Below are 20,704 nucleotides of genomic sequence, written 5' to 3' on the forward strand. Positions count from 1 at the left end.
AGCGCAGCCCGCACACCAAACACAACAAAAACTAAAGATGTCGTATGATTATTTACAATTGGTTTGTCTGTCTGTCTGTACGTTCTTCCAGCTCCATAACGCCAAGCGATGGAGCATTTAGAACATCTTGAATCAAATTATAATATGGGCCCCATTAAAAGTGCACAGTCGAAACTAATAGTAGAAATAGTAGAATGCTTTTTATTTATTAGATGGTAGCGTAATGTTAATTTAATATATCATAGCATTATGCTTTTTATTTATTATATTGTAGCGTAATGTTAATTAAATATATCATAGTATTATGCCTTTTATTTATTATATCGTAGCGTTGTGCTTTTTATTTATTATATCATAGCATTATGCTTTTTATTTATTATATCGTAGCATTATGCTTTTTATTTATTATATCGTAGCGTTGTGCTTTTTATTTATTATATCATAGCATTATGCTTTTTATTTATTATATCGTAGCATTATGCTTTTTATTTATTATATCGTAGCATTATGCTTTTTATTTATTATATCGTAGCATTATGCTTTTTATTTATTACATCATAGCATTATGCTTTTTATTTATTATATCGTAGCATTATGCTTTTTATTTATTATATCGTAGCATTATGCTTTTTATTTATTATATCATAGCATTATGCTTTTTATTTATTATATCGTAGCGTTATGCTTTTTATTTATTATATCATAGCATTATGCTTTTTATTTATTATATCATAGCATTATGCCTTTTATTTACTATATCGTAGCATTATGCTTTTTATTTATTATATCATAGCATTATGCTTTTTATTTATTATATCGTAGCGTTATGCTTTTTATTTATTATATCATAGCATTATGCTTTTTATTTATTATATCATAGCATTATGCCTTTTATTTACTATATCGTAGCATTATGCTTTTTATTTATTATATCATAGCATTATGCTTTTTATTTATTATATCGTAGCGTTATGCTTTTTATTTATTATATCATAGCATTATGCCTTTTATTTACTATATCGTAGCATTATGCAAACTCTAAGACCATCACTCCAAGGTTATTTATAACAAAACTACTTTGCTGTCTGTGTGTAGGGACCGAATTGGACAAGGCACGAGAGACACATGTACGGTGGAAAATTAAAAGGTTTTATTCGCTGAGGTCAAACACACAAACGGTTCTAGGCCTGAGTCTACGCGAGGTCAAACCAGACAGAGGGCAGCGCACATTGATTTCAAACAGGACATTCTATCAGAGAATCCCACTGAAACACAGGGAAACATTACTACATTAACACGGGAGGGAAGTCAATTAATACAATTTGTGCAGACAATCGCATCACAGTTAAACGATGTTGGTACTGTCCAATTACCAGACCCCAGTATATAGCCTTCCCCCGAGGGCCAACGCACAGTTAACTTCATTACTATTAACATAGTAATGAGCGTTAATAGCAGTGTTTATATTGAATAATGAATGTTCACTATTCTAACATACAGAACATATCAATGAAATTAAAAAAAAAATGTATATAAATATAATATGCAAAATGAGTCTGTTATTATTTAAGCAGTTGTGAATGTTGAAATGGTATAAAATCAAACTAATCAAAGTAATAATTGAGTAAATAATAATAATTGTATAAAATAAAACAGTTTGTTTGGCACTGTAACTGTACCCTTTACTGTGAGGCAAATGGTATGGCCCTCACGGACTGTATCAGAATGAGCTGACTATATTCCCTGAAAATCCGCTGGGAGGTTTGAATTACAATAGAGGTAGAGGGATTTTATTGTTTATATCTTAATTTACTGTATCTACACCATTGTTGAATATTAGGATAGAAGGATAGAAGAGGAACCTGAGGGACTCACAGACTATTTGTTTAATCTGCATTTTCTGGTTCAGCACTGCAACCATTACAATAAAAGCAGATGGGAAATGCTCAAATGAATATTCTATGAGTCCATAAAATGTGTCGCCCATTCGTTGTCAATGCCCTTACTCCAGAAAATACAACTGCAACACAAGCTATCATGCCTTGTTTCTTGCCACAGTATATTTATTAATCAAGATTGGTGAGATAAAGATATACTGGAAGTAGCCATTAGTATAGGATGGGTATTACACTTACTAAACAGAAGCTTATTCAGTCTATTTTTTTTTTCCAATTAGGAAATATTGCAAACCTCAGATCCATGTTATCAGCCAAAGATCTGGAGCTATTATTACCTTCATTTTCTCATGTTTTGATTACTGCAATGTCCTTCTTTCCCTGCCCGCCTCAACCAAGCTTCTCTGGCTCCTCACCTACAGCTGGTACAAAATATGGCTCACAAGCTGTTGAGTTGACAACCGGAGCGTAATCTTAACTAAAACAAACCTCTCCATTAGGAGCCTCAGCTTATCAGATAATGTCTAAAGTTCTAAAGGTTGGCTCGGGGGCTACCTATCTACACCGATCTGCTTCCAACACATCAACTTGAAGAACTGACTATTCACTTGGTGCCTAATTTATTCCGCCCCTTGAAAAGTGCCATTGGAACGAGATGATCAATGTTATTCACTGAACTTGTCAGTGTTTTTAATATTGCGGCTGATTGGTGTATCGTCCCATCCAATTGACACACAAGCTCTAGAATACTTGTAACCTTTATAAAAATATTTTATTTTAGTTTTATTTTGTCCATTTTGGGTGTCATGATAATAAAATCCAAGACTAATTTATTAATTCCTAATTCTTAATTCTCTCTTTCTCTCATTAATTCCTTCCCTGTTTTCAATTGATTTCATTCTTTTCATTATTTATTTATTTTACTGTGTAAATGCATTTTTGCTTGCTTGTTTTTTGCTTTTGTTCTTCGCTATCCGATGGCATTCTTTAAGCACTTTGAGTTACATATCATGTATGTAAAGCGCTACCAATAAAGGTTATTATTATTATTATTATTATTATTATTATTATTATCATCAAAACTAATACAACTGAATAGGTATTCAGTACAGAAACACCTGCTCACCCCCCACTTCCATAACGCAACCAAATATCCCCATTGAACAACGCAAAACAAAAAACGGATTCAAAATGCTTAAAAAAAAATCACAATAAAATGATAATCCATCGCTCAAGTTGAACCAGGGACGCGATCACGTTTGACGAGGAGCTCTCGCGCGAAGGGGGCGGGGTGAGAGCGGTCCGCTGGGCGGGGCGGGGGCGGGGGGGGGGGGGGGGGGGGTCGCCTCGCCGGACGCTCTGCGGATTGGCGCGTCCGGGCTGTCAATCAAATCAAGTCGGTCTCAAGTCGGAAGCGGCTCTCGGCGTCGCTGCACCTTTCAAGACAGGAAGCGCAACCGTCAGTGCGGCGCTGTGGCGGCGGAGTGCCCTGTGTGCGGCACTTGGCTCGTTGTCGTTTTCGGGCGGTTTTAGCCACGCGATGCTCGTCCCGCAAATGCAAATGGTCGCGAGGACTGCGGAGAGCACCCGCCGATGATACGGCGTTCGTGGGATGTTTCTTTAATTGGACTCAGCCATAATGGTAGGTGATCATCGTTGCTAGGCTATCGGGGAGCAAGCTACAATCAGCTGTCTATCTAGCCGGAGTCGGGCCTAAGACATAACAACAACAACAAAAACAACAACAACAAAAACAACAGCAACTATGCGTGCATGTACAAACACAGAGGGCTAACCGATTGCGGTGGAATCTAGATGTATTTTTTTTTTCCAAGTTCCCTTTAACCAAACTAGCAGTCTGTCGAGTAGTTGTGAACACATTGACAAGCGTTTCCACAGCACATTTATCAGCGGACAACACACGCCGAGCACAGAACCGATGTAAATACAAGCTTGGTTTCTCTTAAAAAATAATAATAATAATACATTTTTTGGGGAGGATTAATTGCAGCTGCGTTTCACGTCCCACGAGTTCAACTTTGACCACCGTGAAAGATGTCTGCGAAATGTAAAAGACTACAATACACGCACATAGAAGGTGAATACACTATATGCGTGTAGTTAACTAAGTCGTATTAATTGGTTGGTACTGGATTTAATACCCCGAATTTAATTTGTGGTTGTGCAACCCTCCCGCGCGTCGCTTTAGTACGGTTGCCTTGGCTTCTAAGGGCAGGTTGGATTTGTGCTTTGAAGCACCTTTTCATGTTTAAACTGTAAGCAACTCTGCGTTAACGGTGCGGACCTAGCGTGCGTAGGGAAGATAAACAGGTTTTCTTCGTCGTGTTGTGTGTTTATCGGACAGTTAGTGCTGAGGAATGCCGTATTTTGTCACATTGATGCACTGATGACTTTAATATGGATGTTATTGTTAACCAACAGATGCTGAAAATAAAATCGACCCACTTTCCAATATAATATGTCATTGCTTTGAGGCGATGGGTACATATGGCCCTCCAAGGGAAAAGGCAATGGCCTAGAAGGCCCATGTCCCGGCGGTTTTGGGCTTTGTGTTATGTTTTGCAAGTATTAATACATGTAGTAATGCTTTCTCATTTCAAAACTGAAATCGCATTATATGTTTATGATCTATTCATACTCTATTGGGTGAAACTGCTCAACTTCAGACAATCAGATTTATTCTATGCACCCCAAAGAATAAATAATTGTGAAATTGATAACTAAGCATAATATATGGAAGTGAGCGATATACTTGTGCATTTAGTAATACATTTTCCACCAGATCCAATAATGGCACTGCAACTTATTGCAATTATAATTAACTTAATTACACTATCGGCTTATGACCCATGGTCTCCTCACTGCTGGACATCCAATCCTGTTTTGATCCAGACAACCATACCATGATACACCCAATCTGGTGGATCATAAGCATTATACAATGTATAAATACATTATAGTCAATTTGACACGCACCATATTGTCAATTAGTCAAAGTAAAATGAAGACATTTCACAGATTTGCAGAACCCAAAATTATATTGCCCCTAGATTTACAATTAAATTGACAAAGTACATGTTGTGTGCATTTATTTATGCTCGTGGTGTTGTCAGGTTTAAGAGAAATCTCACACCATAAAATGTCATTGATATCCAGTCACACCGTGAGTTTAACGCCTATTACCGTACAAGGCACAGAACAGGGCGGCGTTCGTATCACGGGTTAGAGTTGGTTTCAGTTTTGAATCGAATCATTTTTTGGGTTCGGATCAGCAAAAAAAAAAAAAAGGGAGACAAATATAACTTTGCTTTCCATTTATTCTGTAAAACACTTAAAGCAAGGAACTTTGCACATGGTCTTAAATGAAAACAACATGCAAGATGTCCAATGTTTAAATAAAGTTAAAAAATATATAAAATATTCAATACTCAAAAGTGCAATATGAGACACGCATGATGCCTTCTTCCTTTAAACATGGTAGTGAATGGCAAAAGCATGATAAGACTGTAACTCGCTTCATTCTGAACCGATTTACATTAAAATTAGTTTGTTATAAACGTGAGAACATGATACTGTTTACTTATTGAAATTAAATTTAGCTATATAATCATATTTTTTCATTCACTACTATGTTTAAAGGACCAAACTATCATGCATGCCTCATATTGCACTTTAATTTTACAATTGAGTATTGAATATTTAAAATTTTTTTTATTTAAACATTAGACGTCTTGACTGCTGTTTAAGACCATGGGCAAAAGTTCCTTGATTTAGGTGCCAGGGTTTCTCTGACAAGGAACGGTATGAAAAATGGTAATCTGATATGTAACTTGTAACTATAGCTGTCAGATAAATGGGGTGGAGTAAAAAAAATACAATATTTCCCTGTGAATATTGTTCCGAAGGCCCATTTTTCCAAAACCCCATTTGTCTGAAAGATTTCCCATTGGACATGGATGGCACCGTAACTCTAACCATCTCCAAGCTTATGCCTAAACTTAACCATCACTAACCTTGTACCTAAACTTAACAATCTCTAACCCGACATCTTTCGGACTATTGGGGTTTCGGAATAATGGTACGTCACAACAATGGCCATTCCCCATCTATAGTCTTGTAAGAAGGGTCTACATTGTGACCACACTCTCCTCTGGGTGAAAACGTGATCATTATGTTTAAAATATGAAACACAATTTACAGAGGATCACTTCCCTGCCCCCATCACTAACCCCGCCCAAACCAATTAAATCAACGTTTAACCCGACCCAAATTCGACAGTTAAACCAATCAGGTATGGTTTGTGGGAGCTGAAGGCTGAAGCCAGGTATATTTGTCAAGATGCACTAGTCAGAAAACGAATACACTCTATTTGGAGTCAAAGCATTCAATATAAATAGCTTTGTACTGAAGTTATAAGTAGCAACTGTGTAAGCATTTTAAGAAATGATTATGGGTAAAAAAGTGTGATTACAAATATTTAACCCATCACAATATATTGACCTCAAATCGACCAACCATTAGGGAAATATTAAATATTATCTAATTAAATGCACTTTTAAGATAACTTAAACTTGATGATGTTGAGGTTTCCAAAGGTTTTTTTTTTTTTTTTTTGTTTTTTTTTTAAACCTTCCTCTAAGCCGATGCACCATCTAATCTCTTTTATGTTTGTCCTAGCAGTCAAGACCATGTTCCCCTCCATGGAGTAAGAGAAGAAGGGAAGACAAGAGAACACATTTGTTCCACCATTCATCAATGTGCTGATTTTGACACCCTTACTGAACAAGTGGAAGAAGGGAAGAACGGGGTTGTGCAAACAAGGAAACAAAACGGCAAAGCCAGCATTAAACTGGACCCTTTTTTTATAACAAAAAATAAATTAAATGGCGTTCTTGGACAACCCAGCTATTATTTTGGCTCATATTCGCCAGTCTCATGTGACCAGTGATGACACGGGCATGTGCGAGATGGTGTTAATTGACCAAGATGTGGACATGGAGAAGTGCCAACTTGCTTTGGTGCCCGGCAGCAGCAGCTTTGGAACCGTGGGTTCTGGCTTCCTGGTCGATGGGGGCAACAACGTGGGTGAGAATCATGGCTGTGATCTCTCTCAGTCAATGGACATCACCTCCAGCTGGGACTTTGGCATCCGCCGACGCTCCAACACAGGTAGGTGAAGCCCCTGGGTGTTTGCTGGTCAGAGGGCACGCTTTCTCCCAGGCTGACTGCTCAACCTCCCATTTGTGTTTTTAAACATGGAAATGGAGCCGGAAAGCATGCTCTGCTTTTGTTTTGTGGGGCTGACGTACCAAAATCTGGGTCTGTGGTTTAACGCAGCACAACAAATTTGTTTTGGTGTTGGAACATGCACGGCAACATAGTTGTTTCTGCTGCAGTGGATGGTTCAAGATTGCATTTCTTTTGCTGTACTTGCCTCATTGATTGATTTTGGAGTGACACGATGTGACATCATGTTATAAGTGACTCAAATAGACACTAATGGCCTTATGTAAATTCTGCTCTTTTTTTTTTTATGACATTTGTATAAAGCACCTGTGGTCTGGCTTTTAGGGTGTATGGTGGGATGAAAATGCAGGCATGATTTAATTTTTGTACCAACAATTTATAATTTTGTTTTAAAGTTCAGGTTGAGTTGCATACTAATTAAGAGTTTACATTTGCTATCAGTGTAATCAGTCATCATATCACCATCTTTCCTGCCCAAAACTAGGGCCCAAACAATGCTTAACAAGACAAAATAATGTCCACCCATTACAGACTGGAGATTGGAACATAAAAATGTGAGTAGATAGTTGATTTTCCTCGATTAAACTAATGGAGGCTGAGTTCATGTTCTATTTATTATGACATTTCTTACGTCGGTTTAAATGTCCCCTTAAATTCAGATGGAAATATGTTTGGACTCTAATGATATTAAAAAAAGATAGCGAACGGCTCAAAAATTGAGCAATTGTATACGATAACAGTAAAAGCTGTAGATATCCAATTTATTAATCCAACTTTGTGGACACATAGGACACATGGTAAGAGCTGACGGTAGTTGAAACCAAAGAAACCAATACAATTGGGCTAGACTGGATGCTCAAGCATTAGCATCTGGGGGAACAAAGATATATTTGTCACACAAATTATATCCATTAATCAAACCAGTTGTCACATAATTGGGTTCAGATAAACAAATTATACACCCCTAAAAAGAAAGGATGCAACGGTACATGATATGTTATCAAACCGTTTGGAACTATGGTTCAATACGCACCTGTGAACTACGATATCACGGTAGAAGTCCACATGGCGTGTTGGTGCTGCGTGCCGTAACTGCACACTTCCTATTGAGTCCACTGTTGGAACCCCTAGACACCTGGGCTAATTACCCACTATGCTGGACACCTCCCCTTGTAATCAGAAGAACTTGTGCAAATTATAACCTCCCACAATGAACTTGAACCCCTCCCCCCTTCCCCCCACAGTCATACACAGAGTGTTACACTAGTTATTAATGGCAGACTACTATAAAAACTCTTTTTTTTTTTTACACCTTTTAACTTGTTTTAAACATAAATGGGGGAAAAAAGGGCCTAGTTACTATGATACAGGATAAACAGTGGTGGTCGATTAGTCAAGTGACAACAGAACAGATACAAATTAAAGATATGTTAAAAGAAACGTAATAATAAGTGAGCGTTTGATTCAAATCACATTTCCAAACTATGTTTAGAAAGCCAATCAAGTCAACAAAAGCTGACACCAGCTGTTGACTATCACAAAGAGGCTCAAGTGAACCGTCAAGACCTATTTATACTCTGCTCCTCTGCTGTGTCCGAGTATAAAAATGTGAAGAAAAACACCTAGTGGGGTGAAATGTGTTGATGGGCAATTTATAGGCCTGATACTATGGAATAATGCTACTGTAGTTCAGTAGATATCTTAATTTATTCCACAGTTTGGGTGACTCAGACCAGATGGGGTACACTATATCTGGAATATTCAAAAAATGGCAGTTCGGTCATAGTTTGACATATTTGCATAAAGTCTGGTGTGAAAGTACCCAATACAGTTCTGGACCAGTTAATCATGTTTCCTCGGCAAGTTTACCCTCAAAAGTTAAGATCGACTGTAAATATTGTGGTAGGGAGAAGGGAGTGAATGACACTGCCACGACACCTACAAAGGGATTTGTGATGATTGGACAAACAATTTTATTGATTTATTGCTAACTTTGCACCAGGCCCATGTACTTGGAACTGGTTATTCACACACTTTTTCTTTTTTTTTTTTACAATTTCACACATACATACAGCTTTATGAAATATGTCTGGCAACTTTTGTGAAGATTGGACAAATGTATTTCTTTTAATTATAGTCTTGGCATTGGCCATTTTTGCGTCTTGGCCTTTAAACCACCCCTTATTGGCAGCACTTTCCAATCAATGGGTGAAATTTAATTTCTCTCATTTAGAATAATGGCAGCAGGCTAGATTTGAACCTGGAGCATTTCAAACCATTTTGCATACATCCAAGAAAGTGTACTTGTTTGGAATAAGTGGTGTCCCATATAGAACAATTAAAAATATATATTTTAAACACATAATCCTAGGCCTGTGCACAAAAATGAGCAGACTAGAGTCTTGATTTGTAAAGAAAAACACTTGTTTCTCAATAAGTAACTTCTATTTGAATATTATAAATGATCAAAATAAATGAGTATTTAAACAGCACACCTAAACAATGAAGAGCTTCATCAAAACTAGACTTTAGAATAATAAGTAAGTTACTTATTACACTACTTTTAAGTTACTCACCAAAATAAGTGCAGAAAAATGGATGCTATTTTTGCCAGAGGGGAACGCTGGTAGTAAAAGGAAAATTATTACATACGGCTCCGCAGCTCCAATCAGAGCGATCTTTCCTCCAAACAAAGCAAATTAAAAACTTGAAGTATTTAATTTACTCCTTTCCCTGCCGCTACTCTGCTGTGGAGCAGATCACACCTGGAAAAAATCCTGCCTGCGTTCTCACGGCCCGGTGGCAAATACCCCGCAGCCCGGCACGGTCCCCAAGCCGGGGGTTGGGTGCATTCTTCATCCTCTCAGTGCCTCTGTTGGGTACCTCATTTCCCACTTTCATGGCCACATCTGTGGAATTGCTGGACGTTCTGGTCGCCGGAGGAGAGGGGAATGCGCTCTTGTGTTTCCACCGACGTGGACTTCACACACCGTTACCAGGAATATTTCTCGGACGGCTTGGAGCCGGGCGAGCCTCAGTCAACTCCGTGGAGGCACACAATGCATCTTTTTACCTGTAGATCTTGACCGCCCCAATATGGCAACTGTGACAACATTACCAACAAAAGTATGGGGAGAATTGCGAACCTGCTTGTGGCTTCGAAGTTCAAACTCGAATGCTCATTTCGATCGATTCTTGATTTCGAATCAGATTCGTGACAACCCGAGTTGATGGGCAGTTTATATATCCAATAGACTGGAATACAGTGTTTCCTGTGGAGGCGATGGCTTGGTGTGGTCGGGGAGTCCAAATTCCTTTTGAATGGTCCGCGCCTCAAGCCCTCGGGCTACACCGTACTGCATAGCAGGAACAGGTACATTTCCTGAAGAAAGTGTCAATGCTGCAACGTATGAGGGGTTAATTTAGTGTGTTACTGGTAAACTGTATTGACTATGCTATCAGTGTACAGTGTAAGAGCCTAGGAATGGTATCGCTTTTGTAGAGCTCCAGTACTGCTTGGGGGGTAACTACTAACTACATATAAAATCCATTTATTAATTATTGTTTGTAATACCTATTTTGTACTGATGCAAGGGAGCAGTTAGGGGTTTGTTAGAGCAGTTAATATGCTTTAGTGTCCTTAAGCAACACACTACTAGGAAGAGCCGGGGATCGCACTGGCAATCAATCTTTCGAGCACTAGATGACCCACTCTACCTCCTGAGCCTCCTGCCCCCTAAATGATTCATGTTGTGACATCAAAGATTTTGCTGTGGTGGAGTGCTACAACAAAACCTTACCGGGGGAAACACTGTAATCATGCTAGATCAGTGGTTATCCATAATTTATTCCAGAGTCTGGGTGACCCTCCACACTTCATCTGTAATACTGCAAGTTTAAGTGTTACACAAGTACTGCAATTTGGTCATGGAGTTATAAGGCATTATATGAGAAGCCCAATGTAATTACACCTAGGAGACACAAACGGGTACCAATCGCAACTAAACGACATAATTTGTATTATTATGAGCTATGACGCAACAAATTTTGTGAAATTTTAGCCATCACATGAAGAGATACACATTTTTGCATTTGTAGTGCCCACTATGGTTCAATTCTAAATCTTTTCATGATGCGTTTTCATATTTTGTTTCTGTATCTATAGTCAAATCTGCACCAAATTGTGTGATGATTGGACAAATGTAGCAGTGGCTGACTTATCAACCTCAATTAGGTTTTCAAAACATGGAGTTTTAGTTTCACTTTCTTTACGTTTGGTTAAAGTAGCAACATTAAATGACATATGGCTGACTTACCAAACTCACAAACAACATTTTGAACTATTTGAATTTTAGATTGTGGCATTAGCCACCATTGGACAAATTGGCCCCATTCTTGAGTAAACTGCTTTTGCAAACATTGCCTTTTCATTCTTGTAAAGGAAAAGAAGGAACACAGGTGTAACATGTACTGAACAGTCATGACGCAACACAGTTTTTCAATCATTGAAAACTTCTTTAATGGCCAGGGTGCAGATTTTCAGCTTAAATTAGAAACTAAAGCTTCTAAAGAAAACTAAAGAAAAATGTCAAATTATGTCGTTGCGCGTTTTTGGGGGTTCATGTGGTGGGCTTACTGCGGGCTTGTAAATACCTATATCTTCTAGCTTTTCAAAAGTATTTTATTGAATGCGCAGAGCAAAATGGAGATGACCAAAAAATGGCATATTTGACCTTTTTAAGATACACTTTGACAGTAATTACAATTATGTTTACTGGCACATACACCTGCAAAACAAGCATAACATCTTTTTGAAGAAAACATTTAAGTGAGTGAGAGTCACAGTGGAGGCCGAGCAGCCCAGATGTTTTCCAAATCATTGATATTCTCTATTTTCATAATTTCACTGTGAGAACATCAGGGTATTAAAGGTAATCAAGAAATAGTCATCGTTGCCCTACTCCTACCAGTCCTTATGATTATGATTGCTTATGATATTAGGATATATGATTAATAAAAAATAACACATTGATTTAGTGCAATTCTATTTAATAAAACATCTCAGTGCTACAGAGATGAATGGGATTGTGATGGCTGTGCATATATCCTTGGAGTAGCCTTTAGGAACCTTGAGGAGATACAGGCATGGCCAAGCTTCACTGCATCTGGCAATGATAGTGGGGTGGAGTTTTGAGAGATGTTTTTTTTTTTTTTTTAAGATTTTAATCAAACCTCGCAAGTCGCAACGTTCCGTGATGTGGTTGGTGGTGGTGAAAGTCAGGTCAGGGTCTAACAACTATGTTGTGACTGAACAATCGGAGGGAGATGTCCGTGTAAATGAGGTGAACGGCGATATTTGAACAACAAGTAGATCCCATGCTTTGCTGCTCTTGGAAATTGTTTCATCTGGGCCTTTATCTCCTCAAGGTAGGTAGGTGGTGATGGCCATGTGCCTTACATGTGCAGTAAGGGAGAAGTCATCTTAAAACAGTGTGAAACTGCGATGGCTCATATGCCTGAGTATTATGTTTCCTATTCAAAATTGATTATGGTGCTTGGCGACAGACGGAGGGAATCAAAAGGTAGATAAATGAGAAGCAAAGATCTTATCTCCTTTTGGCTCCCTTAGCTTGTCTAATAGTTTTTTGGGGAGCTGGTCTTGTCGGTCGTGTTTTTGGTTATGGGTAAGAGGTTTTAAAAATATGTTTGAGTGTTCAACTGAGAATTCACCTGAACTGGCTGTTTCATCAGGACTCCAGCATGACAGGGGCGAGAAACCAGGGGTTGCTGGTAAGATAATGAAGGGCTAGCACGGAGGTTAAATCACTTAATTTCAATGTCATGTTAATTGTTGTTGTTTTCACATTTTATAATGTAATTCTGACATTTTGTGTGTTTTTGTGTGTCTAATGGTTGAATCGGGTTGGTAGTCCGTCTGGTCTAATCCTATGATCTGAAATTCTGTACAGATGTTAAACTTTGTAAAAGGCAATGGAAATTTTGTTTCTCGTGAAACTCCTATATCTTCAGATAAAGTTTTATTTTATTTTTCCCAGACGTTTCCGTTTCCATCCTATCAAGGTTGAAAGGGAAATGACATTTAAATATCTCTCCTTTTGCAGCTCAAAGACTAGAAAGGCTACGGAAAGAGCGCCAGAACCAAATCAAATGCAAAAATGTTCAGTGGAAAGAAAGGTCGTCCTCGCACTCAGGTAAAGTTATGTCTTTTATTTCCCCACTCGCCTTCCCATCTCTTGCCTTCTGCCCTTTCACTGAATTCAAGTGTGTATCAATTTCAAACCATTAGGCTGTGTGAATTGAAAGGTTTTCACACCTTATTTTAACAGCGCCTCACAAGTAGGACTTGGTATCATAAAAATATGTACAGATACTGATACCCTGACTTCAGTATACCTTCATAGGCAATTTGATACAAATGGCCTCCTTTATTTTAAGGGAAATACCTAGACAGTAAGGTTGCAATAATGCTCTTCACAAATACACTACTTTTGTAGTGACCAAAGCACATACCCATTCCCATCAAATTTAACTTCATTACATACATTGCAATTGTATTCAAGAAAAAATGGTGAAACAGTGTTATCATTTCACAAAATTGAAATTATTTTCAGGAAGTCTGACCTATGCCAGTCGAGGAGCTGAAGTGTACATTTAAAACAGAGTTGTTGCTAGCAAGCTAGCTTCTTTATAACCTGAATGTAATGTTATATTTACCCAAAGCTGGAAGGTGTATTTCTCTTATTTCACAGGAGCTAGGCTAGTTGATCCCATCCACAGCCTTGGATTGAGCTTACACAGTTAGAATGCAACCTGTTGCTATTTCTGTACTGGACTCACAGGGATACAATTGGTATTTTAATCTTAAACTTCAAAAAACTAAACTTAAAACTTTGGCCATCTCACATGAGAACAAGTTCTAATTATGATGAGCATGTGTTGTTATGATTTCTGCAGTGGAAGACTTGGGATCTTTGTTTGAAAAGCGGGACTTTAAAGATCGGGCCCGAGCGACTGGTTCAAAATCCACCCTGTCTCTTCGTCTTGAGCAATGTCCCCAGCAGCTGAACAACCCTTTCAACGAGTACTCCAAATTTGATGGCAAGGTAGGTCATTTCAGAATGTGCAAAATCCGTTTGATTGTTCTTCATTGTGTCTGTCCGACTGAATATTGTACTCAATTAGCAAATTTAAGATTTAGTATTTTAAGCAAACCTGAATCCTACATAGAGAGGGGAATTTTGTAGTGTTTCGCCGTGTAAACACAGCAGAACGGCAGAGCTTGAATATATGTAGTCACTATATAGAAATTGACATATGGCTATATTACTGTTGTCAATTCAGATGCACATATAGATGTATAGAGGTCAGAAATGAACTTAAACAGATGGGGACACAGTGAAGTTCATTTTAAATGCAGAGGGAATGAATCGCATGCTTGGATCACGTTGTATTTTACCCGCTTTTTAATGACGGTGTTTGTCTCCCAGGGCCATATAGGCACAACTGCCACCAAGAAGATCGATGTCTACCTCTCTATGCAGATGACCCAGGAGAAACTACATCCAATGATGGTGGTCACAATTGCCAACGCCCGTGTTCACGACCTCATTGGGCTCATCTGTTGGCAATACACCGGCGAGGGACGTGAACCCAAGCTCAAGTAAGCTCATATAAGCAAACCTTGATATGTATCGGGGGGGGGGGGGGGGGGGATTCCATAGACTGGTCGACAACGTGGTTTGTCACTCGTTATACCACAAGTTGACTGCTACTAGCTGACATTGGCTAGTTGTTTACTACGGGGGTTAAAAAAAAAAAATAAATACACAAGCATGAATACTTCAGTGGAGTTTAGATTCTCCATTCACGTACCAAGCAGTACATCGACAGCACAGCCGAGCATCTCAGATAGCCTGGCTTTACACTTCTCAGATACAGAGAAGTGTAGGGATTGGTTCCATGGACCACATAACAACTCATACGTTTGACAGGACCAGTGAAAGGTTTGGACACACCTACTCATTCAAGGGTTTTTATTTTTACTTTTGCTATTTTCTACATTGTAGAATAATAGCGAGGACATCACGACTACAAAATGACACATGGAACGAATTAGTAACCAAAACGGTGTTAAACGAATCAAAATATATTTTTTGAGTAGCCACCCTTTGGCCTGATGTGACAGCTTTGCACAGTCTTTGCATTCTCTCATCCAGCTTCACGAGGTAGTCACCTGGAAGGCTTTTACGTTTGTAGGTGTGCCATGATAAAAAAATAAATTTGTGGAATAAACTTTTTTTTTTTTTTTCCTTGAGCCAATCAGCTGTGTTGTGACAAGGTGGCGTTGGGTAGACAGTAAATAGCCCCGTTTAGTTCGTATTATGGCAAGAACGGCTCGACGAAGCAAAGGGGAACGACGGTCCATCATTACTTTAAGATGTGAAGGTCGGTCAATCCGGAAAACAAGAACTTTGAAAGTTTCTTCCGGTGCAGTCTATGAAGGGCCAAGAAACCCGAGCGATTCCCATTAGACCGTTGGAAATCTGTCTTTCGGTCCGATGAGTCCAAATTCATGATTTTGGGTTCTTGGTTTGCATTCTCTTTTGATTTTTACCGTTATTTTATTGGCTTCAACATTTTCTATTGTTATCCTCTTTTTCCTTTTTTTCCTCTCTCCTCTCCTTCTTCTTTTTTTCCCCCCGTTCCCAGCGAAAATGTGAACGCCTACTGTCTCCATATAGCGGAAGATGACGGTGAGGTGGACACAGACTTTCCACCGCTGGACTCCAATGAGCCCATCCACAAGTTTGGCTTCAGCACACTTGCCCTGGTGGAAAAGTACTCTTCGCCCGGTCTTGCCTCCAAACAATCTTTATTTGTCAGAATGTAAGTAGCCTCTCCATCCACCTTTGCTTTTGAAGTGTCCTACCTATATATTTTAATTATCAATAAATGCACAAACATGGCTAGAAAATAGCCTTTATGAGGTGGTGTATCCTATGTTATGAGTAGAATGACACGTTCTGACTTCGACCCACAGAGCCTTAAATGTTTTTAAATGTATGAAATCAGCTTTGAAATAAATATTAGTTCTAAAATGTCACCATTTGACAAAAAAAGCGACAAAAACTAGTCAAGTTCCCCTTGTGCACGCTTGGCGTGATGTAACCTGGGGCCCTAATAAATCCCATGCATACTTAAATAATCTCCCAAATATCAGTCAGTTATATAAGTTGATTGTGAAGGGTTGTGATTTTCGTCTTTTTGATGTATTGAAGCACCTGGCATTTTTTTCCCCTTGTAAATGAGTATTAGTTTATATTGTTATAAACTGGTTTATAAACTCTTGTGTTCTTTCTCTCTCTCCTCCAGAAATGCTGCTCACGGTTTTTCTCTCATACCCGTCGACAGCCTTAAGGTTACCATGAAGGAAATTCTCCAGAAAGCGCTCAAGAAGAGGAAAGGCTCTCAAAAGGGCTCGGGTAATGGAACTTACTGAACATACGTACAGTCTTACCATGCATCTGGAGCTCTGAACTCGCAGCTCCATGAAATGTTGAGCTACGTTCTATGCATGTCTCGTTCATAGGGAGGTCTGTGGACCCACGCCTGTTTCTAGCTGTGTTTTATCCAGGGACTTTGCAAAGTTGAACAAGTTGGGATGATTCCAATGGTCCTTAACAAGTAGTCAGAAGTCAGAATCTTTTTTATTCGCCATGTACTTTTACATATACAAGGAATTTGTTCTGGTGAGGTTTGGTGCATTAAGCTGCCAGACCATTAGCATTATAAAAAAACCTTTACAAAGAAATTGAGAATAATCATTAAAATATAAGAAAAAGTAAATTAAAAAAATAAAATTGTGAAATATATAGAAATAGCCAAAATATTCCCCATGAAAAATACAGAAAGTCAGATATTTTAAAGATATACAGTATTCGTATCGCTTTTTATTGTTTGAATGATCTTATAGACGAGACGCTGGTCAAATTGTGGGTGGATCAAATGCAAAAATGAAATGACGGTGCATATGCATTGCCCAAAATCTGCCGTTTGCTTCCGCACGGTCGGTTACGTTTAAGTCACGTATCTGAAAGGGCTTGTCCCACTTCCACCGGGGGCTTCTTGCTTAAGATGAAAACGAATGACCTGAGTTCCTCTGTGACTTTCCCCCCCCCCGCCCAGGTCCAATGTACCGCCTGGAGAGACAGACGGAGCCCAACGTGGCGGTGGACCTGGACTGCACGCTGGAGAGCCAGAGCACCTTGGAGTTCTGCCTCGTCAGGGAAAACAGTAAGCTGCTGGATGCAACTTATAAATAAATGTAACTGATCCATACCCGAATGAGTTATTTCCTTTTTGATCGAGACAAATTGTTTCCGTTGACGACACCCCTGTTGCCTGAGATAACCTAAGGGCCGAAAAGGCTGTTGCAGTAGTCGAGACATGGAGAGGGGAAATCTTGTAAAACTGTCTTCGTATGGCTGAATTTGAAAAGCAGGCCGACCTTGTGACGCGATGGTGATGAATGGATGATCTTGACCAGGACAGCACAAAGGAATGGTTGAATCGGACGTGAATCTCAGCCGCTTTTCGTCTTTCCCCTCTAGGTTCTAGGGGTGAGGAAAGCTCAGAGGAGGACCCTCCTATTGACATCACCTCCGTGCAGGACATGCTGAGCAGCCACCACTATAAGTCCTTCAAGATCAGCATGATACACAAGCTGCGTTTCACCACCGACGTCCAGCTGGGTAGGTGGAGGTGGGGAAAATGTGAGACTCGCATGAGGTAACAAAACGCACAGATTTTTCAGTCTCAAAAGTCTTGAGTGTTTTGTTTGATGTTTTGTGGGGTCCATCTAATGTCCGTGAACAAAGGTTGGGGATTGGGTTGAATCCATTCACATTATATTTTCTATTCCAAACATGAATTTAAAAAAAATAAAAAATGTCCAAACATCACGACTAAGCTCCATTCAGTGCTTAATGGCATTCTTGTCACGTAGCGTTTTGATGATGAAATGTAGAAATTGTTAATTTCCTCCAATCTTCTCCATCTAATTATAGGACCATACCGCCATTAATATTTACCATTTTAGGCAGGGGTGAATGTAAAAATATGTTTGCTGATTGGTAAATGAGCTAGAACTCTATTTGACACACACACACACACACTCATTCTCTGGTCCATGTGTTCCTCAGGCATCTCTGGTGAGAAAGTGGAAATCGATCCGGTCACCAATCAGAAAGCAAGCACCAAATTCTGGATTCGCCAGAAGCCCATCTCCATTGATTCCGACCACCTCTGTGCCTGTGACCTGGTGGAGGAAAGAAGTCCAAGTAAGTCAACCGTGCAGGTTTCCTGGTTGCCACATCGATCGCCACAGATTTGAGAAACCAGCCGCTTCTAACGGAATCACTCCGGTTCATTAAGTAACTGAAGGAGGAACTCCCAAATTCTGCTGATCATTTTTTTTCTTTCTGCTGAAAATGTTCCGTCACCTGCAGAGATTTTTCTCTGGAGGATTTGGAAAGAATATGAAGGAGGAAAGCCAAAGCGCTAGCTTAAGGATAAATTCTAGGTCAGTGCTCTTCAAACGGAGGTCCATGACCCCGAGGGTCTCCAGAGGTACTGCAGAGGGTGTTCGCACAGCACGTAAAACGCTATTTAAATTAGTGAAAGCTTTAATTTATTTGTGAAAACAGGTCCATTTCAGTTTTTTGTTTTGTTTTTTACACACACACACACACACACACACACACACACACACACACACACACACACACACACACACACACACACAATATTTATGACCAGATCTAGATAAAAACTACTACACTTATAGTTGTCAAACCTGGGCTACATTATAATAGAAAGCCTAAAGAGCATTTCAAACACCATTTCAGATTTGTGAAGTGTCTTTTCCACACAGACCAGTCACCGTGGAAGAAATAGTGAAATCCACCTTTTTAAATCTAAATCTAAGATAAAAGCACGCAGTAAAGCATCATCACTGTGAGTATATAAATAGGTTAATAAGGCGTTAGAAATGTTATTATAGGCCAGGCTTAAAATGCTGCAATAGTTTTATGAATAGTCACATAATTAACTTTCAGTGGGTACATAGTCATTTCAATATATAACATTTTAAAATAAATTATTTTTTTAATGATCAGTAGTCTTTGTAACCTCTTTAAAGAAATACCTCTGTGTACTCTGTGTTTGTTTATCGATTCCTTTTCCTCACTGTCTTGCAGGTCATGCAATATTTAAGATCACCTACCTTAGCAACCATGATTATAAGCCGCTCTACTTCGAATCTGATGCTGCGACAGTCAATGAAATTGTGCTTAAGGTGAGTTATGAGCTGTCCTGTCGTGTTGAAATAAAATCACAGAACCACTTGATTCCACAACCAAACACGCCTCTCTATTCCAAGTAAACGCAATAGGCAAACATCTCTTGACCCAGTCGTCTAGTCATCACAATTTGACTGTTCACTTGATGCCTAATATATATCGTGTGTGTGTGTGTGTGTGTGTGTGTGTGTGTGTGTGTGTGTGTGTGTGTGTGTGTGTGTGTGTGTGTGTGTGTGTGTGTGTGTGTGTGTGTGTGTGTGTGTGTGTGTGTGTGTGTGTGTGTGTGTGTGTTAAAAACATTGGAAATACCAGTTAAATCCAGAGGTATTTTCTTGCCTTTTGTTTACAAAAACAATCTTTCTTACTACTGTGCAAAAATGTATTATTAATGTGCTGGTTCTCTTAAAGTGTATATATCTTTAAAACATTTCTCCTTTGACCACAGGTAAACTACATCCTGGAGTCACGGGCTAGTACCTCACGGGCTGATTACTTTGCCCAGAAGCAGCGGAAACTAAGCCGCCGCACCAGCTTCAGTTTTCAGAAAGACAAGAAGTCGGGCCAGTAGAATGACTCTCAAATACACTTTTAATTAGGGGGACAAAACATGGCTTTGATGCAGCAAAACTGGCATGAAGAAATGACTGAAAGAGATGGAGAAAAGGACGGGAACAAAGGACAATGCTCCCCAATGAGAACAAATGGAGCCTCTGTGTTTTCAGTTTGTTTGGTCGTTTTGACAAACGGAGGAATTCCCTTTTCTACCAATGGAACAAATTGGTCTGTGGAGGTCTATGGCTGCTATATCTGTAATTTTCCCACGAAACTCATTCATTCAGAATGTATGCATATTCTTAGCGTAGGATAATTATGCATAGTTTAAATAACTAGATGATGTATAACAAAGGCACGGGACGTAACCCCAAAAACAAAACTCCAATACTGCAGTTTTGCCGGGTGTGTTTTTTTTTTTTTTTTTTTTTTTTTTTTTTTTTTTTTTTTCTACCGATACGCACATCAAATCTATCAGAAATTTTCAATGGAGATGTAATGGGAATACCTGTTCATTGGGAAAATGACTTGAACACTTCCAAGTTTGAGGAGCTCAAAAGTATTTCAAAATAAAAGGCCTGAGTTTCAAGATTATTTACTGAATAAAAT

The 20,704-nt window shown here is 39.0% G+C and overlaps 1 protein-coding gene across 1 annotated transcript; it reads left to right on the forward strand.

Annotated features, from left to right (window-relative positions):
• The first annotated feature begins 3,364 nt into the window (after window positions 1–3,364).
• mapkap1 (MAPK associated protein 1) lies at window positions 3,365–20,668 on the forward strand. Its single transcript, XM_080017419.1, has 12 exons — window positions 3,365–3,537; window positions 6,597–7,085; window positions 13,286–13,375; window positions 14,139–14,287; window positions 14,672–14,844; window positions 15,894–16,070; window positions 16,557–16,666; window positions 17,370–17,477; window positions 17,795–17,935; window positions 18,386–18,523; window positions 19,442–19,539; window positions 19,989–20,668. The coding sequence occupies exons 2-12, from the start codon at window positions 6,800–6,802 to the stop codon at window positions 20,109–20,111; spliced, it is 1,593 nt and encodes a 530-aa protein (XP_079873545.1). The 5' UTR covers window positions 3,365–3,537; window positions 6,597–6,799; the 3' UTR covers window positions 20,112–20,668.
• Window positions 20,669–20,704: the final 36 nt, after the last annotated feature.

Source organism: Zeus faber (genome assembly GCF_960531495.2).
Source record: "Zeus faber genome assembly, chromosome: 17".
Taxonomy (NCBI): domain Eukaryota; kingdom Metazoa; phylum Chordata; class Actinopteri; order Zeiformes; family Zeidae; genus Zeus; species Zeus faber.

What these genes read in the sequence shown, in the direction of transcription:
- mapkap1 (XM_080017419.1), top strand. Translation starts at nt 6,800, where the DNA reads ATGGCGTTCTTGGACAACCCAGCTATTATTTTGGCTCATATTCGCCAG. An exon ending in GGACGTGAACCCAAGCTCAA is followed by an intron (nt 14,845 to 15,893) that starts GTAAGCTCATAT and finishes CCCCGTTCCCAG; the next exon opens with CGAAAATGTGAACGCCTACT. An exon ending in TCAATGAAATTGTGCTTAAG is followed by an intron (nt 19,540 to 19,988) that starts GTGAGTTATGAG and finishes CTTTGACCACAG; the next exon opens with GTAAACTACATCCTGGAGTC.